We start from the raw sequence: 17202 nt of genomic DNA on the forward strand, positions 1-17202 counted from the left end.
AAATCTAACTTTCAAGACTGTTCAACAACTTGTGTCATTATTAGCTTACTATGAATTTAAATAAAAGTCAAAACAGCTGGATACAGCAGCCTTAAAATGAATTAAAATTCTGCTTCACTCTCTGAAAATGCAATGACAATGTGTTGAGAGATAGAATATCTAACCTATTTTCCATCTTAGTAAAATATCCTGAAATTGAAGCATCATAGAAAAATCTCCCTAACCTCTCATGCTTATTCTGTAATGGTAGTGGCTGTAAACAAACAAACTGTTTGTTTCACAAACTATATATGTACTTTCATGCATATGTATATATTATATTCATGTATGCAAAGTATGGATGCATATATACAAATGCAAAGTATTTGTATATTGATGCTTAAGAAAGCAGCACGATATTATCAATGTTCTAAAATCCATTTGTCTCTTTGTTAATCAAAAAACTGAGCTTTAAGACTTAATAGTCAGAACTGGATATCCTGGGTAAAATAAAGTATATTATTAAGATTCATGGCACTTGTTTTTACTTTTTAGAATGTGGCTCCTAGAAAAACTTACATTACATATGTAAATTGTATTATATTTCTTTTCAACAGCATTGATCTATAGGAGAGCTAAAGATACCAAGTAATTTATGGGGTCTTTAAAAATTAGAGAAACAGGAAGGAAGGTGGCATGTGCATTATAATTTTTTGATAGATTAAAAATATTGAATTGGAACTTATTAATATTTTGGAGAGTAGTGAAAGGAGAAAATTAAAATAAAGAACCTTTTTAGAATAAATTCAGATTAGTGATTAGGAGCTCTCTGAAGATTTTATAGCTCACTGCCTAATCACAGATTACTACTACTTAAAAAGAAAAAAAGTCCTCATCATAAATAGTGCCTCTTTATTTGTTAAAGCTTGATTGGGTGTTTTGCTTATGTCTAAGAGACTGTGTTGGAGCCCAGGGGCAAGGGAAGAAATAGAAGTTTTAATTCTGATATGGTGACCTCGAATCTTTCCCAAGTGAAAGCAACAGTCTTATTTTTCTCCTCAAAATACAGTGATGATTGGGGCAGAAGACCTATCTTACGCTCAGATAAATCTATAAGAAATGAAAGTTGTATGTGTGCAGCTTTTAAAATATTTTCTTTAAGCGTCTTATTACAGAGAATTCCAAATCTACCCAAAAGTAATCACCCAGCCCGCTTGGTCATTTAGGCTCCACTCACATTGCCATCCACTTAGTTCCTCCCTCAATCCTATATAATTTGAATTCCAGATGCCACACCAGCTCATCTACAAAGAGTTCAGTGTGTAATTCTAAAAAACTAAGCACTTTTTTGGGGAAACATAGCCACAATACCATTATCCTATCTAAAAAGGAATTAATAAAAAAATTTAAAAAGGAATTAATTCCTCGTAGCGTCAAATATCCAGTCACCGTAAAAAATAAACAAACAACCAAAAAAACTACATATCCATGTTGATTAACTAAATGTAAGTTAGAATTAGGCTGCAAAACATACATAGCTTTATAATGTATTCTAAATAATTACCTTTTTGTATTTCAGTATATGAACGTCTATCATTCCCTCATGCGCTGATTTCCAAGAAAATAAACAAAAAGTTAAATGGTCATCTTCTTATGTGTCTGTTTAATTCCGTATTTATTGAGATTCCTCTAGCTATTGATGGGGGGATGTCAAAAATACCATTTAACACACTCTACCCCTTAGAAACCAGCTGAATTACATTATGATTATTAGCCACTAGATGCCACAGTTGCTTCACACAAATGAAATCAACTTGGTCTTGCTATGTCAAGAAAAAATGATAACATTCTAAATATTAGAATAAAATACTAAATCAGAGTGTCAGCACCAGTCTAAACTTGCTGGTACCCGGTAGCATGAGCGTATGCTGAACCATATATTAAACTATTTATCTTTAACTTTCATACCTGAGCAAACTATGATATCTACCCTTTTAAAAGCATCTGTGTCTTTTTCTGTGATTTTGAAGTTGTTGTCAATTCTTTCCAATTAACTTCCAAATTTCCAAATAATTCCAAATAAACAAATTTCCAAATAATTCAATCACTCAGTGTGGTAACTTCAAAGAATTCTGCTGAATGGTTGTAACTGTGTCCGACTTGATTTCAGGAATTGAGAGAGGACAGGGAATCAGTTTTGCACGTTTTTTTTTTTCTTTTTCCTGGAAAATACCATAATTTTAAGAAGGTTTTGTTGCTCTTATTTTCCTCAAAATCTTTGGAGCTGCTTCATAGAGATTTGATCAGGCGGGTCACAAGCATGCCTACTAAAACATTCTTGTTTAGCTAATAACAGCAATCTTATCAGACAAACTTGGCCAGCAATATTAGAATTACCTATACTTCTGTATGCTTTCTTCCAACAATATATTCAGATCTGGCTCTGTTTTAGTATACATTCAATATGTTTAATTTTATTCCATGATAAAAAGTACCCATACAAATTTGTCACTTAACAACCATTCTTGTCCAAATATAGTTTTTAAAAACTTCTTCCTATAATATATTATTTTATTCTTTGTTTTAATAAAACACTTAGTGCTTGGTAGAGATTTCCCAGAAAATTATCTACCTGAAAACTCATGTATCTTCAAAATTAAAGTGAGTATGAGAAAATTACTTCACTGACCTTGGGAAATACCAGATAAATAGCTAGAGGAATCGCAATAAATATGAAATTAAACTCTTAGGAAAACGTTTCTTAATACTTCTGCTTAATACAAATGAGAAAGAGGTGCAGACACTGGGTGGGAAGAAGTCATGGAGGTCACCTCAATAATGCTTTAAATGTTTTCCCTGATTCTACCTTTGTTCCTTGGGGACTTTTTCTTCCTACTGGAGCTAGAATGGTCCTTGTAAAACATAAATAAATAAAAACGATACCACTGCTCTACTCAACACCTTCCTTGTCATTTAGAACACAAGACCAAGCCTTTGCAAATGTCTGTAAGGCTCAAAATATGTACTATCCAGTGTGGTTGACACTAGTTACATGTGTCTATTGAACATCTGAAATGTAGTCAGCTTGAACTGAAATGTGCTTCAACATGTAAAATACATAATAGATTTGAAAAACTTAGTACTGATGAATGTAAATTTTCTCAGTAATGTTATGTTATCATTATATATTATATATAGTTGCAATGATAATATTTTGGGTATGTTGAATTGAAGAAAATGTTATTTAATTTCACCTCTTTAAAAAATGTATCTATAAGAAAATAGTGAAATTACATGTCTTAACATTTTTGGCTCATATTCTAATTCTGTTGAATAGCACTAGCCGAAATGACAAGCAAGTCATTCAGCTCCCTCCCATTTCCAACCCACATTGGCCTCTTTGATGATCTTCGGTATAACCATGTATATCTCAGGCCACTAGGTTGGCTATTCTTTTCTAAAAAATCAACACTCAGATTTTTTTTTTAAGACTTTATTTATTTATTTGAGAGAGAGAGTGCAAAAGAAAGTGTGAGAGAGCAGGAGTGGAGGAGAGGGACAAGTAGACCTCCCCTGAGCAGGGAGCCCCACACAAAGCTTGATCCCAGGACCCTGGGATCATGACCTGAGCCCAAGGCAGATGCTTAACTGACTGAGCTACCCAGGTGCCCTTCCCTAAGATATCTTTATTGTTAGTTTCCTTACTTTGTTCTGTTCTGTGTTAAAATTGTCAGAAAGAACTTCTCTTATCAATCAAAGATGGCCCTACCCAACACTTACACATACCCACTGTCTCTATTTTTTCAAAACCTATATCACTTAGCATATTATATGTGTGTGTGTGTGTGTGTGTGTGTGTGTGTGTGATCTCTCCTTAGTAGAATAACCCCAATGATGTCAGGGACTGTGTTTTATTTATTGCTGTTTCTCTAGAATAGTGCTTGGCTTTTGGCAGATACTAAAGAAGTATGTGTTAAATAAATCAGAGGATAAATATCATTAAAAATAAGTAGAGTGTTATCTAAGGGATTTTATCATGAAGGTTTGGAAAATGAGAAGAATTAACATTTCCTGAGTGCCTACAATGAACTAGACACTGTGCTAAGCACTTATATATAATATCGTAATAAATCCTTACAGAAATATATTTGGAGATCAGAAATCTAAAGCTCAGACAATTTAGATAATTTTCCCAAGGTCACTTAGCCAGTATGGAACATCATTTCAATATTTTTCATTTTGTTTCAACGTCTCCAAGTACCTTCCCTGACTCCCAGAATAAATTAGATGCTCTTGTAAATACTTTCTAAGTATTTTCCCTTCATATCATTTGTCACCACTGTAATTCTTTGTGTAATGTGATGATCAATGTCTGTCTTCCCCACTGCACTATAAACTTCATGATAACTGGCAGTGAATATCTTGTTGACATTTCCATGTTCAGAGAATTCTACCCTCATGCTTAATCTCCAATACATATTTATTGAATAAATGAACAAAGTTAACTTTATCTCAAAATATTATAATCATTGATGAATGGGTTATTTGTGGCCAATGAGAATTAATGGTTTTGTAGATCTACTAAAAGAAAGGCACCCCTTAGAACGAAGCCCTGTTGGATATTGCAGGGGAGAGTATGCTAGTGTGTAGGTGTTTTTCACACTTGAGCATAGGTAGTAGTGCTCCACGTTACGAATTTCCTTTGGAAGTGTGATGTCCAACATGGCAGACACATGGGGCTACTTAAATAAAAAGTAATTAAAATGAAATAAAATTGAAAATTCAGTCCCTCAATTACATTAGCCACGCTTATAGCACAGTACTCAACAGTCATACATAGCTAGTGGCTTCCTTAATGAAGAGACCAAAAAATTTCCATTATAGGGAGAGTTGTATTGAACAGCACTATTCTAGAAAGTTTAAAAAAAAAAAAAAACTTAGGAGGATATATTTTCAAATCAGAAGGGGACTGTCCAGTTTTGTATCCTAACCAAAATTAAACTTTGAGAAAGAGCCCAATAATCTGTATACCCAAGTGTTTCTGGGCAAGATGCAGACATGGAAAAGCAGCTTCATTGTCTACTGGATGAAACATTTAGTCAGACGTGCTCTTGCACAGCCAGTGGCTGGTGTGGAAAGAACCACTCCTCCAAGGGCCCTGGGCAGGCCTACTGTTCCAGGGACGCTGCCAGCCCCTGGATGGATTGAGCCCTCTGCCTAATGCTACTCAATACCATCCCTTTGCATTTGATGCACAAAACAGAAGACTGAAATTTGAAGAGGAGAGGGTTTGGAATGCCAAATGCACCTCAAACTATTAGTTAGATCCACAACTTCTAGAGAGCAATTTTTTTTTTTTTTAAATGTCCCCTTTCTTAAGATATTACATATCTTTGGGTAATTTCTTCCTAATGTGACTTTCAGTAATTCTGGCCAATACAATTAAACTTTCTTTGAGATTCTGTCGCTGAAGATCCTTTCCCCTAATTGGACACGTAAAACACGTCCTGTCATTGCCTTAGAAAATAAAACAGTTTATAGACAAGAATAAATAGGGTTTCTATTTTGTTTTCTGATTAAGTTCACTTAGGGGGGTAAGAATTTTCTTAAATTGGATCTGCCGGGTATTGGCTCTATAACTTGTTCACATTTCTCCATCATTTGCCAGTCCTACCGAATCAGTCTTGACCAAGACTAAAAATAGTTGATGATTCTCACTTCTAGACAACAAACCAGTAGAAGAGCAGAGGCAGGGACCATCAGGCAGCCCCACACTTCCCTACTCAACAGGTGGGGAACATGGGATTTTTACGTTCTTTGGGGACTGAGCCCCCACTCACCGTGCTCTGTCAGAGGAAGTATTTCCAGGGCCTCTGAGATTTTCTTAGAAGACACCGAGTGACTTCGGTGCTTCTGCGTACGCCTGGAGAGGGGTGGTGAAGGATGCAGGTGGGACCGGGAAGTTAGAAAGGTTGGGAGGTGGGGCGCTGGGATGGGACAAACGGTTTCCCGAGCTCTGAGCGGGACACGGAGCAGAGAGCCGAGGCGCGGAGTGGCAGCGGTGAGAGAAACGCGAAGAGCACCGCAAACGCGAAGAGCGGAGCGCGCACGGACCTGGGCGGGGCAGAGTGGGGAAGGGTCACGCCGGGACGTAACCGGCTGTGGGCTGGGGGAGGCGAGCGGGGCGGGAGCTGCGGGCGCCTGCCGGGGGCTCAGGGACCCGAGCTCCGCCGATGAGGTCAGTGGAGCCGACGCGCCGGGAGGAGGGCAGTGGAGCCCCCGGACGCGGGTGTTGCGAGGCCGGCAGAGGGGCGGGACAGGACGGGAAATGGGACGGAGAGCTCGGGCCGTGGGAGGAGGGACGAGGGGGCGTCGGCGCTGGGAGCCGGAGGCGGCCCGACCGGGATCGTTTCCTTCCGGAGAGGAGGCCGGCTCTGGACCGAGGCGCGGACGGGGGGCGTCCAAGGGCGGGTGACGGGAAAATAGCGCGGCTCGCGCTTCTCCCGGGCTGGTAGCGGGGCTGCTTGTGGCTCCTCCTCGGGGCCAGTCCCGAGCCGGGCGGCGGGGGGAGCGGGAGGCGGAGAGCGAGGGCGGGGGCTCGGGAAGGAGGGAGGAGGGAGGGACCAGGCGCGCCAGTGACAGGGTGGCAGCCTAGGAGCGGACGCGTTGCCGCCGCTGCCGCTCCACCTCCTCCTCCTGCAGCTCCTCTCGCTGCTGCCGCCGCCACCGCCGCCGCCGGGAGAAGTTTCACTCCCGACCCTCGCTGGGAGCCGGGACCCTGAGCAGAGCGGGGAGCTCGGCCGGCAGCAGCAACCCGCAGTCGGCCAGGCGCCCGGAGCGCTCCGACCCTGAGCCGGCGTCCGCGCCTCGGCGGCGGGCAGCGGCCCGGGCTGGGGGCGCTGACGCGGAGGAGGGGCGGGTGTGAGCCGGGAGACCCGCGCGCAGCGCCACAGCCGCTCAGCTAGCGTCCGCGCCGGGGGCAGTCGCGATGGCCGTGCGCTCCCGCCGCCCGTGGATGAGCGTGGCTCTGGGGCTGGTGCTGGGCTTCACCGCCGCGTCCTGGCTCATCGCCCCTAGAGTGGCCGAGCTGAGCGAGAGGAAGAGACGCGGCTCCAGCCTCTGCTCTTACTACGGCCGCTCGGCCGCTGGCCCCGGCGCTGGCGCGCAGCAGCCGCTCCCCCAACCTCAGCCCCGGCCGCGGCTGGAGCAGTCGCCGCCCCCCGTGCGCCAGGAGCTCCAGGGACCGCCGCTGGCAGAGGCAGCGCCCGGGGTAACCAGTTTTCGGAGCAGCCCCTGGCAACAGCCACCCCCGCTGCAGCAGCGGCGGCGAGGACGCGAGCCCGAAGGCGCAACGGGGCTGCCAGGCGCCCCCGTGGCGGAAGGGGAGCCGGAGGAGGAGGACGGGGGCGCGGCTGGACAGCGGAGAAGCGGCCGTCCGGGGAGTAGCCACAACGGCAGCGGGGACGGGGGCGCCGCCGCCCCGAGCTCCCGACCCCGGGATTTCCTGTACGTGGGAGTGATGACCGCGCAGAAGTACCTGGGCAGCCGCGCGCTAGCGGCGCAGCGGACCTGGGCGCGCTTCATCCCCGGCCGCGTGGAGTTTTTTTCCAGTCAGCAGTCCCCTAACGCCGGTATGAGCCAGCCCCCGCCACCCCTGCCTGTCATCGCGCTACCGGGGGTGGACGACTCCTACCCTCCCCAGAAAAAGTCCTTCATGATGATCAAGTACATGCACGACCACTACCTGGACAAGTATGAGTGGTTCATGCGCGCCGACGACGACGTCTACATCAAAGGTGACCTCCCAGCGCCGGCAGTCCCGCCTGCCCGCCCCTTCTCTTCCCCATCCCCTTTCTCTGCAGTCAGCCCTAATCCCTGCCCGGCCTCTTTGCTTCTCTGCCAGCACGTGCTCGGGGCTCCTGCAGCCCCCAACCCGCGGTGCCCACCCTCAGCATCCGCCCACCTTTCCCAGTGCGCTCCCCCTCTTCTCCTGAGGTCTGGACCCTCCTCACACCTGACTGGCTTTATTCGCCTTCCTCACTCGTGCTGTTCTCGTTTCCGCCCAGAGCTTGCCCCTACTCTTTACTGTGTGGGAGCGGTGAGGAAGGGGACTTGAGGCTTAACCGAGGGCTAATCCTACTCCGTCCAGCTCTGAAAGCCCTGGGTGATAGGAGTTTCCCACAGCTATCCAGAGGGGCGTGTCCTCAGTGTAGGAAGGTAAAACCGTGGAAACAGGCAAAAGCCAGTCTGGAGCTGGGTGTTCTAGCTTTATTCCACAACTCTTTTGTTGCAATTGGATCTAACGCAGTTTCGGAACTGGTGAGATTAAGGAAACATTTTCGCTGTTCCGGACCGTTCCCTGTGGAGTACCCACCACGCACTGGGAGTCCTTGAGCACCCCCATACCGCTCCAGCGCTCACCTCCTTCCAGCCACTACAGTGCAGCACCAGGTCGGCTCTTAACACAGCAACCCTCCCCCCCCCCCCCCGCCCTCCCCGCCACACCTCTGTAAAACCCAGAGGGCATGCGTGTTTTTTTAGGAATTGATGGAGAGGGGACATCGCGGGTGAATTATCCAGACCCCAGGAGCTCCGAGCTGTAGACACTGGCGTGGATCCTTTCCAATCTGTTTTGGTGGCTGCGGCGATAAGCAAAGGCTGGAAGTCCTTCCCAAAACCACGCGCGCAGCCACAGTAGTAGAAAACTTTTGTCAGTTTTGAAAGAGGCGCGGTCCTTCACCCTGAGTGTGGGTGGTTCTGGCCAGAGATTTCTAAACTCAGCAGAGAGAAGTTCCTGAGAGAGGGAGTAAATCTTTCCAGTCCCGCCCGTTGCGGAGATGGAGATGGATTGGTCAAAAGGGGGGCAACTCTTCCTGGTGTGTACCCTTGTCCTTGTAACCTCATTGCTTTCTCCTGATCCAGGTGGTCTTTTCGCCTGATTCAAGGGAAAACACACAAGATCTGTCCCATTTTGGCTCAGGGAGTGAGTGTAGGGTAATAACTAGAGATTTCTTGGAGTTAGGATGGGAAGAGTGAAATAATTCCATTGATAATTCGATACAAAAATAAACGATTGCCTATTTGTTGGATACGGTGTGTTACAGATTTAAGATGTTTTGATATCAGTACCTGTAAGTGATAGATCCCTTATCTTATAGTTCCATTGTCTTGTGTCTCATTAAAATCACAAAGGTTTCCTAGCAGAAGTTTGCCACACCTCGCAGAGAATTTTTTAAATACATTAGTAGCATCTTTTTCTGTCGTTTGTCTTAATGCTTTGAAAGATTGTCCTTCAGAACATTGAAGTGCCATAATCTTTCCATTCCTATTAAGAATGAAATGCATTTTGAATTAAGAACTCAATAATAGCCAGTCAAAACTCATTGAGATCCCAGGGGCAAGGCATGGGATCAAGATCAATGACTGCAGGTACCGTGCTCATCAAAAAATGATAGTAAAGATGCTGACTGGAAATATAAAGAAGGTGACTACCTCATTGTATCACTTTGTAGAGTGTCTAATATATTTAGCCTGTTGTAACTGTAGAATTTTACTTTTATTTTTTAAAGACTTTATTTATTTGACAGATAGAGATCACAAGTAGGCAGAGAGAGAGAGAGAGAGAGAGAGAGGAGGCAGCAGGTTCCCTGCTGAGCAGAGAGCCAGATGTGGGGCTCCATCCAAGACCCTGGGATCATGACCTGAGCTGAAGGCAGAGGCTTTAACCCACTGAGCTACCCAGGTGCCCCTATAGAATTTTACTTTTAAATAGGTTTTCTTGATGAACTTAACATGCTATCAGGAAACCAATTACTTAATTTTTAACAAATTATTTTTCTGAAAAGGTGCTTTCCAAAATTAAATTCCAAGATGACTTTAATATCCTTTCTTTCTCTCCCAACTTTGGGGTTGTATATGACTGTTTAGTAATGTGAAGTTTATTAAGGACAAAACACCACTAAATCAATTAACAGTAAAAATGTTTATTGAATATCAACAGTCTGCTGCAATGCTAAATATAATTTATTATTTTCTGTAATATTATCATTACTTCAAACATGCTAATAAATTTGTCATTTTTCTTATTATCTCACCTTTTACCAAAAAAAGTGATGATTGTTAGACTTACGAAGTCTTTTCAGTGATCTTGACTAGAAGGTTGATAGCATTTTATTATGATATAATTAGTAACTGAAAATTAGTAGTTTTTAAATAATAGACTATTCAAAGATGTCTTTCTTCCTTTCAGTTGTGTTATGACTTTGGGGAGGGGTTTGGACACAATGTTGGAAGGTCTTTCCCTTACCTATGTTCTAAATAATTGTGATATTAGGAGAAGGAGTGACTGTTGCTTTTCTCTTTGTAGGTGATAAGTTAGAAGAGTTTCTTCGATCACTGAATAGCAGTAAGCCTCTCTACCTGGGTCAGACGGGCCTGGGGAATATTGAAGAACTTGGAAAGTTGGGGCTGGAGCCTGGAGAGAACTTCTGTATGGGAGGACCTGGCATGATCTTCAGTCGAGAGGTTCTTAGAAGGATGGTGCCACATATTGGTGAATGCCTCAGAGAAATGTACACAACTCATGAGGACGTCGAGGTAGGAAGATGTGTTCGGCGCTTTGGTGGGACTCAGTGCGTCTGGTCTTACGAGGTAAGAGTCTGTGTTGAAAATGTTCACATATTACAAGTGTGTGCCCATTTATAGCCTGGGCAGTGATTTTGTTTATTCTCTCGGTATCTTTTTATTCACTTGAAAATTATAGAAGCAGCCGGGTATGGACACCAGGGTGATTGTGGGAGATAACTTTCTTCACAGAGCTATGGACTGTTAGAGGTTTTGTTTTTGTTTTTGTTTTAGCGTGCCTGTAGCTTTAAGCAGCAGCCTATATATACAGTCACATCTCTGGCAGATGTTATTTGCTTTATTGGTGTTTATATACAAGCTATCCATTTCCTGTTTCTAACAAGAGGACTAACTGTATTCTTTTGGGTTGTTGCTTTTAGCATTTGGTACTTGGTTGGTTGGTGCTGTTGTTGTTTTGGTTAGGTATATAATCGCTTCCCTCTGTTTCCAAATAGTTAACATCTAAAGTTCCTGGGAAGAATGTCCTGTGGAAATTTAACATTTTTTTTTAAAGCATAGGAAAAATTAACTCACAATCTATCATTTATGATAGATTTATTTACAAATTTAAAGGGAACTAGTTACCTGGGAAAATAGAAGTAGTTATGAAGATGATAAGTAACTGTTTAATATTATGACTGATGGCTTAAAATTGGTCTCTTTCTGCTCTTATTCAATTTCCTGAACAGCAGCCATTACTTATATAATCTGAGTTACATGAATTTTTTTGTGATGGTTTCATGAAACACTCGGGCATTTTTTTTTTTCTTCAGAAATTTTTTTGAAATGAGAGACAAAATTTTATTTAAGAAAATTTTCCTAAAAGGTAGTCTTAGTAAAAAATGGATTTAACATTTAAATAGTATGTTGCACTTTTCATAAGTTTGGTTTTCAAGGGTTTGATACACTTCAGCTATCCATTGCACACATTTGTAAATTATAATTTAACTCTTTTCAAATTTGTCATGTCTCCTGGTACAGAAAAAACATGAAAATATGCTTCTTGTAAGGTCATGATACCTCAAGATTATATAGTCATAATCATTCTTTTTTTGGAAGTGCAGTCTCACTTTACTTAATTTTGCTTTATTTTTTGAACTTTGTAGTATTTTAACTTTGGGGAATATTCTTCTATTTATTACAGAAAGTAAAAATTATCTGTAATCATTTATTTGGAATATGTACTATACGGATTTAAAATTATTCTATACCTCATTCCTTTTGATAATAAAATAGTTAATTCATCTTTTGTTAAACTATGACTACCCTATAGAGTAAAAATTTATGCAAAATAGTTGTAGTTAAAAAGAAGTATTTTAGAATAAATTAACAAAGATTTTTGTTTCTCTAATATAAAACTAACTGGAAGGCAAAAAATAGTACAGAAAACATAGTAGGTTGATTTTGTTTATATGAAGGTATTATTTTGGAGGCACTGGCTCTATGTGGGTAAGTAAACAAAATTAACCATATTTAAAAATAAAGATGGAAATTTCTTATTTTTTGGGGGGGTACTTTATTGCCTTAACATCATACAGAAAGTTTTGAGAAACTTTTGTCAATCCTTCTCCAAGTTTTCATTGATTCTGCTGTGAAAGTGCAGTCTTCACCTAGCTGTGTACTCATTTATGTTCCAAGAGAGTAAATATGCTCAGTAACCTACATGCAGAAGAATTGATTTAATTATCTTTATTATAGGCGTTTGTGCTGAATAATGTTGAAGGGGAATTCTCATAGATGTGCACAGTCTGCGTTAATAGAAGTTAAATCTTATATCTTACCATAAACTGATATAAAGGAACAGACAAACCAAGGGATTCCAAATCTCTTAGGATGGAACTTCATGATCACAATATTTTCATTAACTTTTCAAAAGACATTTGAATTTAGACTCATACTAGGACATCACTGACTTCACAGTCTGTATGAAGAAAATCATTTCTACCCTTTTCCCCAACAATAGAACTATTTTCTGAAGTTGTGCTGTTTACTTTCTTTTGCTAAACAATTGGAATGATGGAAAATTTCATTAGCAAGGGACATATTAAACAGCATCTTTTAATAAATTCAATAAAGGTAAATATTAAATAGAGTTATAATTTAAGCATTTTAATATTAAGATGTTGTTCTCTGTTTTATGAGATACCTTGTTAGGTCAATTGGATCACAGCCAAACTAGGATTCTCCAGTTTGGATTTTAGGTTAGTTCAAATGATGTCCATTCTATACTACTGTTCATATAGTATGGAAAAAGGTAATCTATTCTACTGTACATTGTTGTCCTAAGTAAAGGTCAGAGATTTTATATCTGGTCACATAGCAAGCTATGAAACTGATCCTTAACTTTGTTTTCATACTTCTTTTAAAAGAACTATCTGTGATGGGATTATCTTAAAATCTTGAATTTCCTTTATCTATACCTTTTATGGATTTCAGGATTCTCTTTGGCTTTTCCTCCTTATAAAAATTCTAGCAGAGTTAAACGCATTGTCCACGATTTTTGAGTTTGAATATATGAAACATTCATGATGGAAAGTTATCTTTTAACTATGATGAACGGACTTGCAGATCTTTCAGAAGAGAACTGGACAAATATATTAAACTGTATAGACTAGGTGGCTCTTCTTTATTATAAATTATGTTTTCTATAAAACCTAGGAATCTTTTAGAATTCTTTACTGCTCAATGAAAGTGTACTTTGTATATACAATTAAGAATAATTGGGAAAGAGAGAGGGTAAACGTAAACTGGGTTTGAGTTCTGTTGTCTTTTGTAAATTACTTCTTTGAGCCTTGTTTAATTCAGCTGAAATTGGAGATTATAACTGTGTCTACCACATACTTTTTAGAGAAGATTAAGTGAAATGGTGAAATAATCTATGTAAAGTCCTTAATATAGTGTTTGGCACAGAATATATTGTCAATAGGTATTAGCTAATATTGTCATGATTGTCCCTGAATAGATCTTGTAATGTGTTGTATATAACACGGATTCATCCATATTTTACTTCATTTAGTAGCTATTAGTTGTGAGTGGTTTATATCAAGAGAAGCAAACTAAAAATAAGCTGAGTTCTTTTCAGGTAAAGAATCCAAGATTAAGGTTTTTTGGCAAAGAATGAGAAACCAATATGTTTGGGTATTATAGAAGTATGGGAAATCCATTATCAGTAGAACCTATCATAAAATATGGAATCTGCGTGTTTAAATGATCCATTACAAATATTTGCTTCAGTCTTTGAACACCATATTAATAGGTTATCTTAAGGAGCTAGTGTAAAAAAATATTATTTAACAAGTATTTATCCAATACACATATTTAAGGAATCCTAAACAGATCAGACTCTCTTAAAAAAATGACTGCATGGATTTCTAGATCAGTTGGCAGAACAATAGCCCCCTTTTCTGAGTTTCTCTGGAATTTTGAGTAGGAAAGGAGGTTAGTAATATCTCATCCTGCAATCATCTTGTATGAATACCCAGGAACTTGTCTCTCAAGTAACTGGAACCTCTTTCTAATGTTGCTCACTGTTTTGGGAAATAATGGATAGCTTTACTTTCTTCCAGGGTAAGGTCCTGATGGTCTGGGACAATATGACTTGCCTGTGAGCTTTTTGCTTTGTTTCTCTCTCTGTCATCTCCTCCCCTTGTACTTTATTCCTTCTGTATTTAATGATATATAAAATACATTACAAGTGCATTTCGATAGGCACCGCTTTTTATCGAGTTCTCGGTAAATTGACATGCTTATGACAGGCCAATCCCAAGAGGTCACAGTATGTGTATCCAGATCATATTTAGGACCCAGGAATCGCTTGATGTCTTCTAAGTTAAGAGACCTTTGGTTGCTGCTGAGCCTCGGATGGACTGGTTCTCTGTGTGCCTGAGACCACCGGACAGTCAGAATTCGGATACTCCCTTCACTACTTGGATGTAGAAACATCTAGATTCTAAGGACGTAGGCAGATGTTAATAATCAACACGCTTGATGGGTTGCTTTTGTACTCATTTATACCTCAAATTGTGTAAGTGAAGATTACTAAATGAAGCATGTTCGTGAAAAATCTATTTTATTCACTCTGTGAGTGAGAATTTATTGGCATCTACTGACTTTTTTGGTAGAGCTCTGTCTTGGCTACTGTTTTCCTAGTTATCTGAGCTACAATCTGGCAGCTTGGGAGGCTGCATATGGCTCTTAAACATTTTGGCTCATAGAGTGTTTTAAAGTTTTCTGTTTTTGTTTTTTGTTGCCTCTAGCTGAGGCCAGCAGTCTTCAGTCCCCTTCATGTCCTCTTTCAAACACCAAGCTCTCCTCGCATGTTTATTGTACCTGTCTGGCCCAGGTATACATAAGCGTCCTGAAATTTTGAGCCAGATAACCCACACGTTGAAATTTTTATTAAAGTACTCTCTAGAAAATGAACTAATTTTCTAGCGAGAATGAAATGTGTATTTTAAATGCTGTAATTTACAGAATTTTTTTTTTAAACTTGGCTGTTAGAATTGTATAACAGAATATAGTTTTACTTTCTTTGTTGTAGGTATGTTTTCAGTAACTAGAAAATCCTCATGGGTTAAAAAAAAAAAAAAAAGAAAGTTTAAACAGTTCACTTTCAGCATGTGTCTTAGCAGATTTGTAAGTTCTCTTTCTTTGCTTTTTGTTTTAGTACCATCTTTTATATTCAAGCATTAAAGTAGTTTTAATTTCAATGATTCTTTTTCTACCTATGAGGGAGTTTTACATTTCATCGTATGAGACTCATCTTTAGAATAGTGTGTATTTATCTTCTTAATGTTTATAGTTAAATGGAGCCCGAGAATATATATATATATCTTTATTTCCTTCAATTAAATGTTGTTTCAAATAAAACATAGCTCTATATTGATAAAAAATATTTCTCAATGGGCTTAAAAAGCCATTTCTTATGACTAAACAGATTTTTTATTAGATTCCTTAAAGAGTTAATTTCAAGGCAGAATGCCTTATGTTTAATCTTGGCTCCCTAAAGGCTATAAACACCCTAGAAAATTCCATCATTTTACAAAAGGATATGTTCTGAAAGTGTTTCTCTGGGCCTGTAATACCAGAGAGCTATACCGTAAAAATCTTAAGTACGTATAACTTCTTCATAACATAACCATTAAGGTTAAAATATCTGTGCCATTCTTAAAGGGCCATTGCACATCCTTCTTAGTATTGTGCTATTATTTAAGGACTTTACTCTTCTGTAATGCTAATTTTGCTCCATCGTGAGCATGGTTTATGCCCCTAAAGTGCATTAATTATGTATGGAAAAGCATAAGGGGGATTTTGATCTAAAATTCAGTCTTTCAAACTTCTTTTCTCACTTCTTATTCAGTCACAGTTTAGTTTCTAACTAAAAGCAGTAGCTTCTCACACCTACTCTTGCCACCCCCATTCCGCTTGTCACACGAAATCATCATGCATTGATTTTAGGCAGTTTCTCTTCCGCCACATTGTTTTCTTCCTTGTACAAAATGAAATTTCATTCCAAGTTGGAGAAGAAACATGGTATGGTTTTTCATATTTTGTAGTCTTAGCTAGTTGATTTTTTTGTTGTTAACTGAGACCTTATCACCTGAATGGTGACGACATATGCTTTACAAGAAGATGATTCCAACAAGTTGTGAAAAATATTAAGTTAAGAAGATGCCCCTACACAGTTTGAAATAAGTTCCAGGATGGCATATAAATACTATTTCAGTTTAAAATTTTTAAATATTCTTTCTCCTTAATTGATCACAAGTATACTAACTTCCTGAAGAAATTCCAAGTCAGTTTTTTCCTTCCACTTGCTTTGCCTTGGTTTCCAAAAACCTATGTTTTGAAAAACATTTACTTTAATCCTTTTCTACCTGGTCAATTAGGGCTCATTGTACAAAGAAATGTGTTCGGTCATGTAACTAGTACGACATTTTACTTTGATTATAGCATATTTCTTGTTTCCCACAAAGGTGTACATTTTAATGATGGGGTATTTGAGCTAACACAGATTTCAGTAAAATAGAGAAAAATCAGTGTCTTCAGGCATCTGAGTCATTATTTGATATTAATAAGCAATAAGAAAATCTCAATAAGCTGAACAGCTGGGGGCTTGCAATTCTTCAGAATTCTAACCTTCTGTTCATTTACTATCCTATTAACTCTCTAGTTAAGGCTAAACTGTGTATAAATTATTTTGAGTTATGACATTTATTTAAGATCACCCTGTCTTGCAAAAGTGTTGGACATTTATAGTACAATAAATATATTATAAATTTCCAGATTAACTAGATCACAACAGTATTAAAAAATCAGCATGCATTGTTTTGGAGCTAATGAATGAAGAAGTGGATTTCTTAATTCCTTGAGATTCTAAAATCTTTACTCACTATTCATAATTTTGAAAGCTGCGTCCTTCATTCTTTGGCATCTGAACTTTTCATGATCTTTTTCAGTTTTATTAATTATTTTTAGATCTAGTTATTTCTAGAGTACCAGTACCTTAAAGAGAGAGTTTTTAAAATATATACATGTTAATAAAAGTAATATACAATAAAATTAAAATGTTAAGAAGTAATGGAAAAAGAAAAATGTAGA

General features: G+C 39.6%; 1 protein-coding gene across 1 annotated transcript in view; it reads left to right on the forward strand.

Annotated features, from left to right (window-relative positions):
* The first annotated feature begins 6363 nt into the window (after positions 1-6363).
* The window catches only part of CHSY3 (chondroitin sulfate synthase 3), a 301538-nt gene continuing 290699 nt past the window's right edge, over positions 6364-17202 (forward strand). The window contains exons 1-2 of the mRNA XM_059174482.1: positions 6364-7775; positions 10346-10629. Of these exons, the coding sequence (XP_059030465.1) occupies positions 6968-7775; positions 10346-10629 (1092 nt within the window). The 5' untranslated portion in view covers positions 6364-6967. The remainder of the gene's footprint in view (positions 7776-10345; positions 10630-17202) is intronic.

This window comes from Mustela lutreola, chromosome 5 (genome assembly GCF_030435805.1).
Source record: "Mustela lutreola isolate mMusLut2 chromosome 5, mMusLut2.pri, whole genome shotgun sequence".
Lineage (NCBI taxonomy): Eukaryota > Metazoa > Chordata > Mammalia > Carnivora > Mustelidae > Mustela > Mustela lutreola.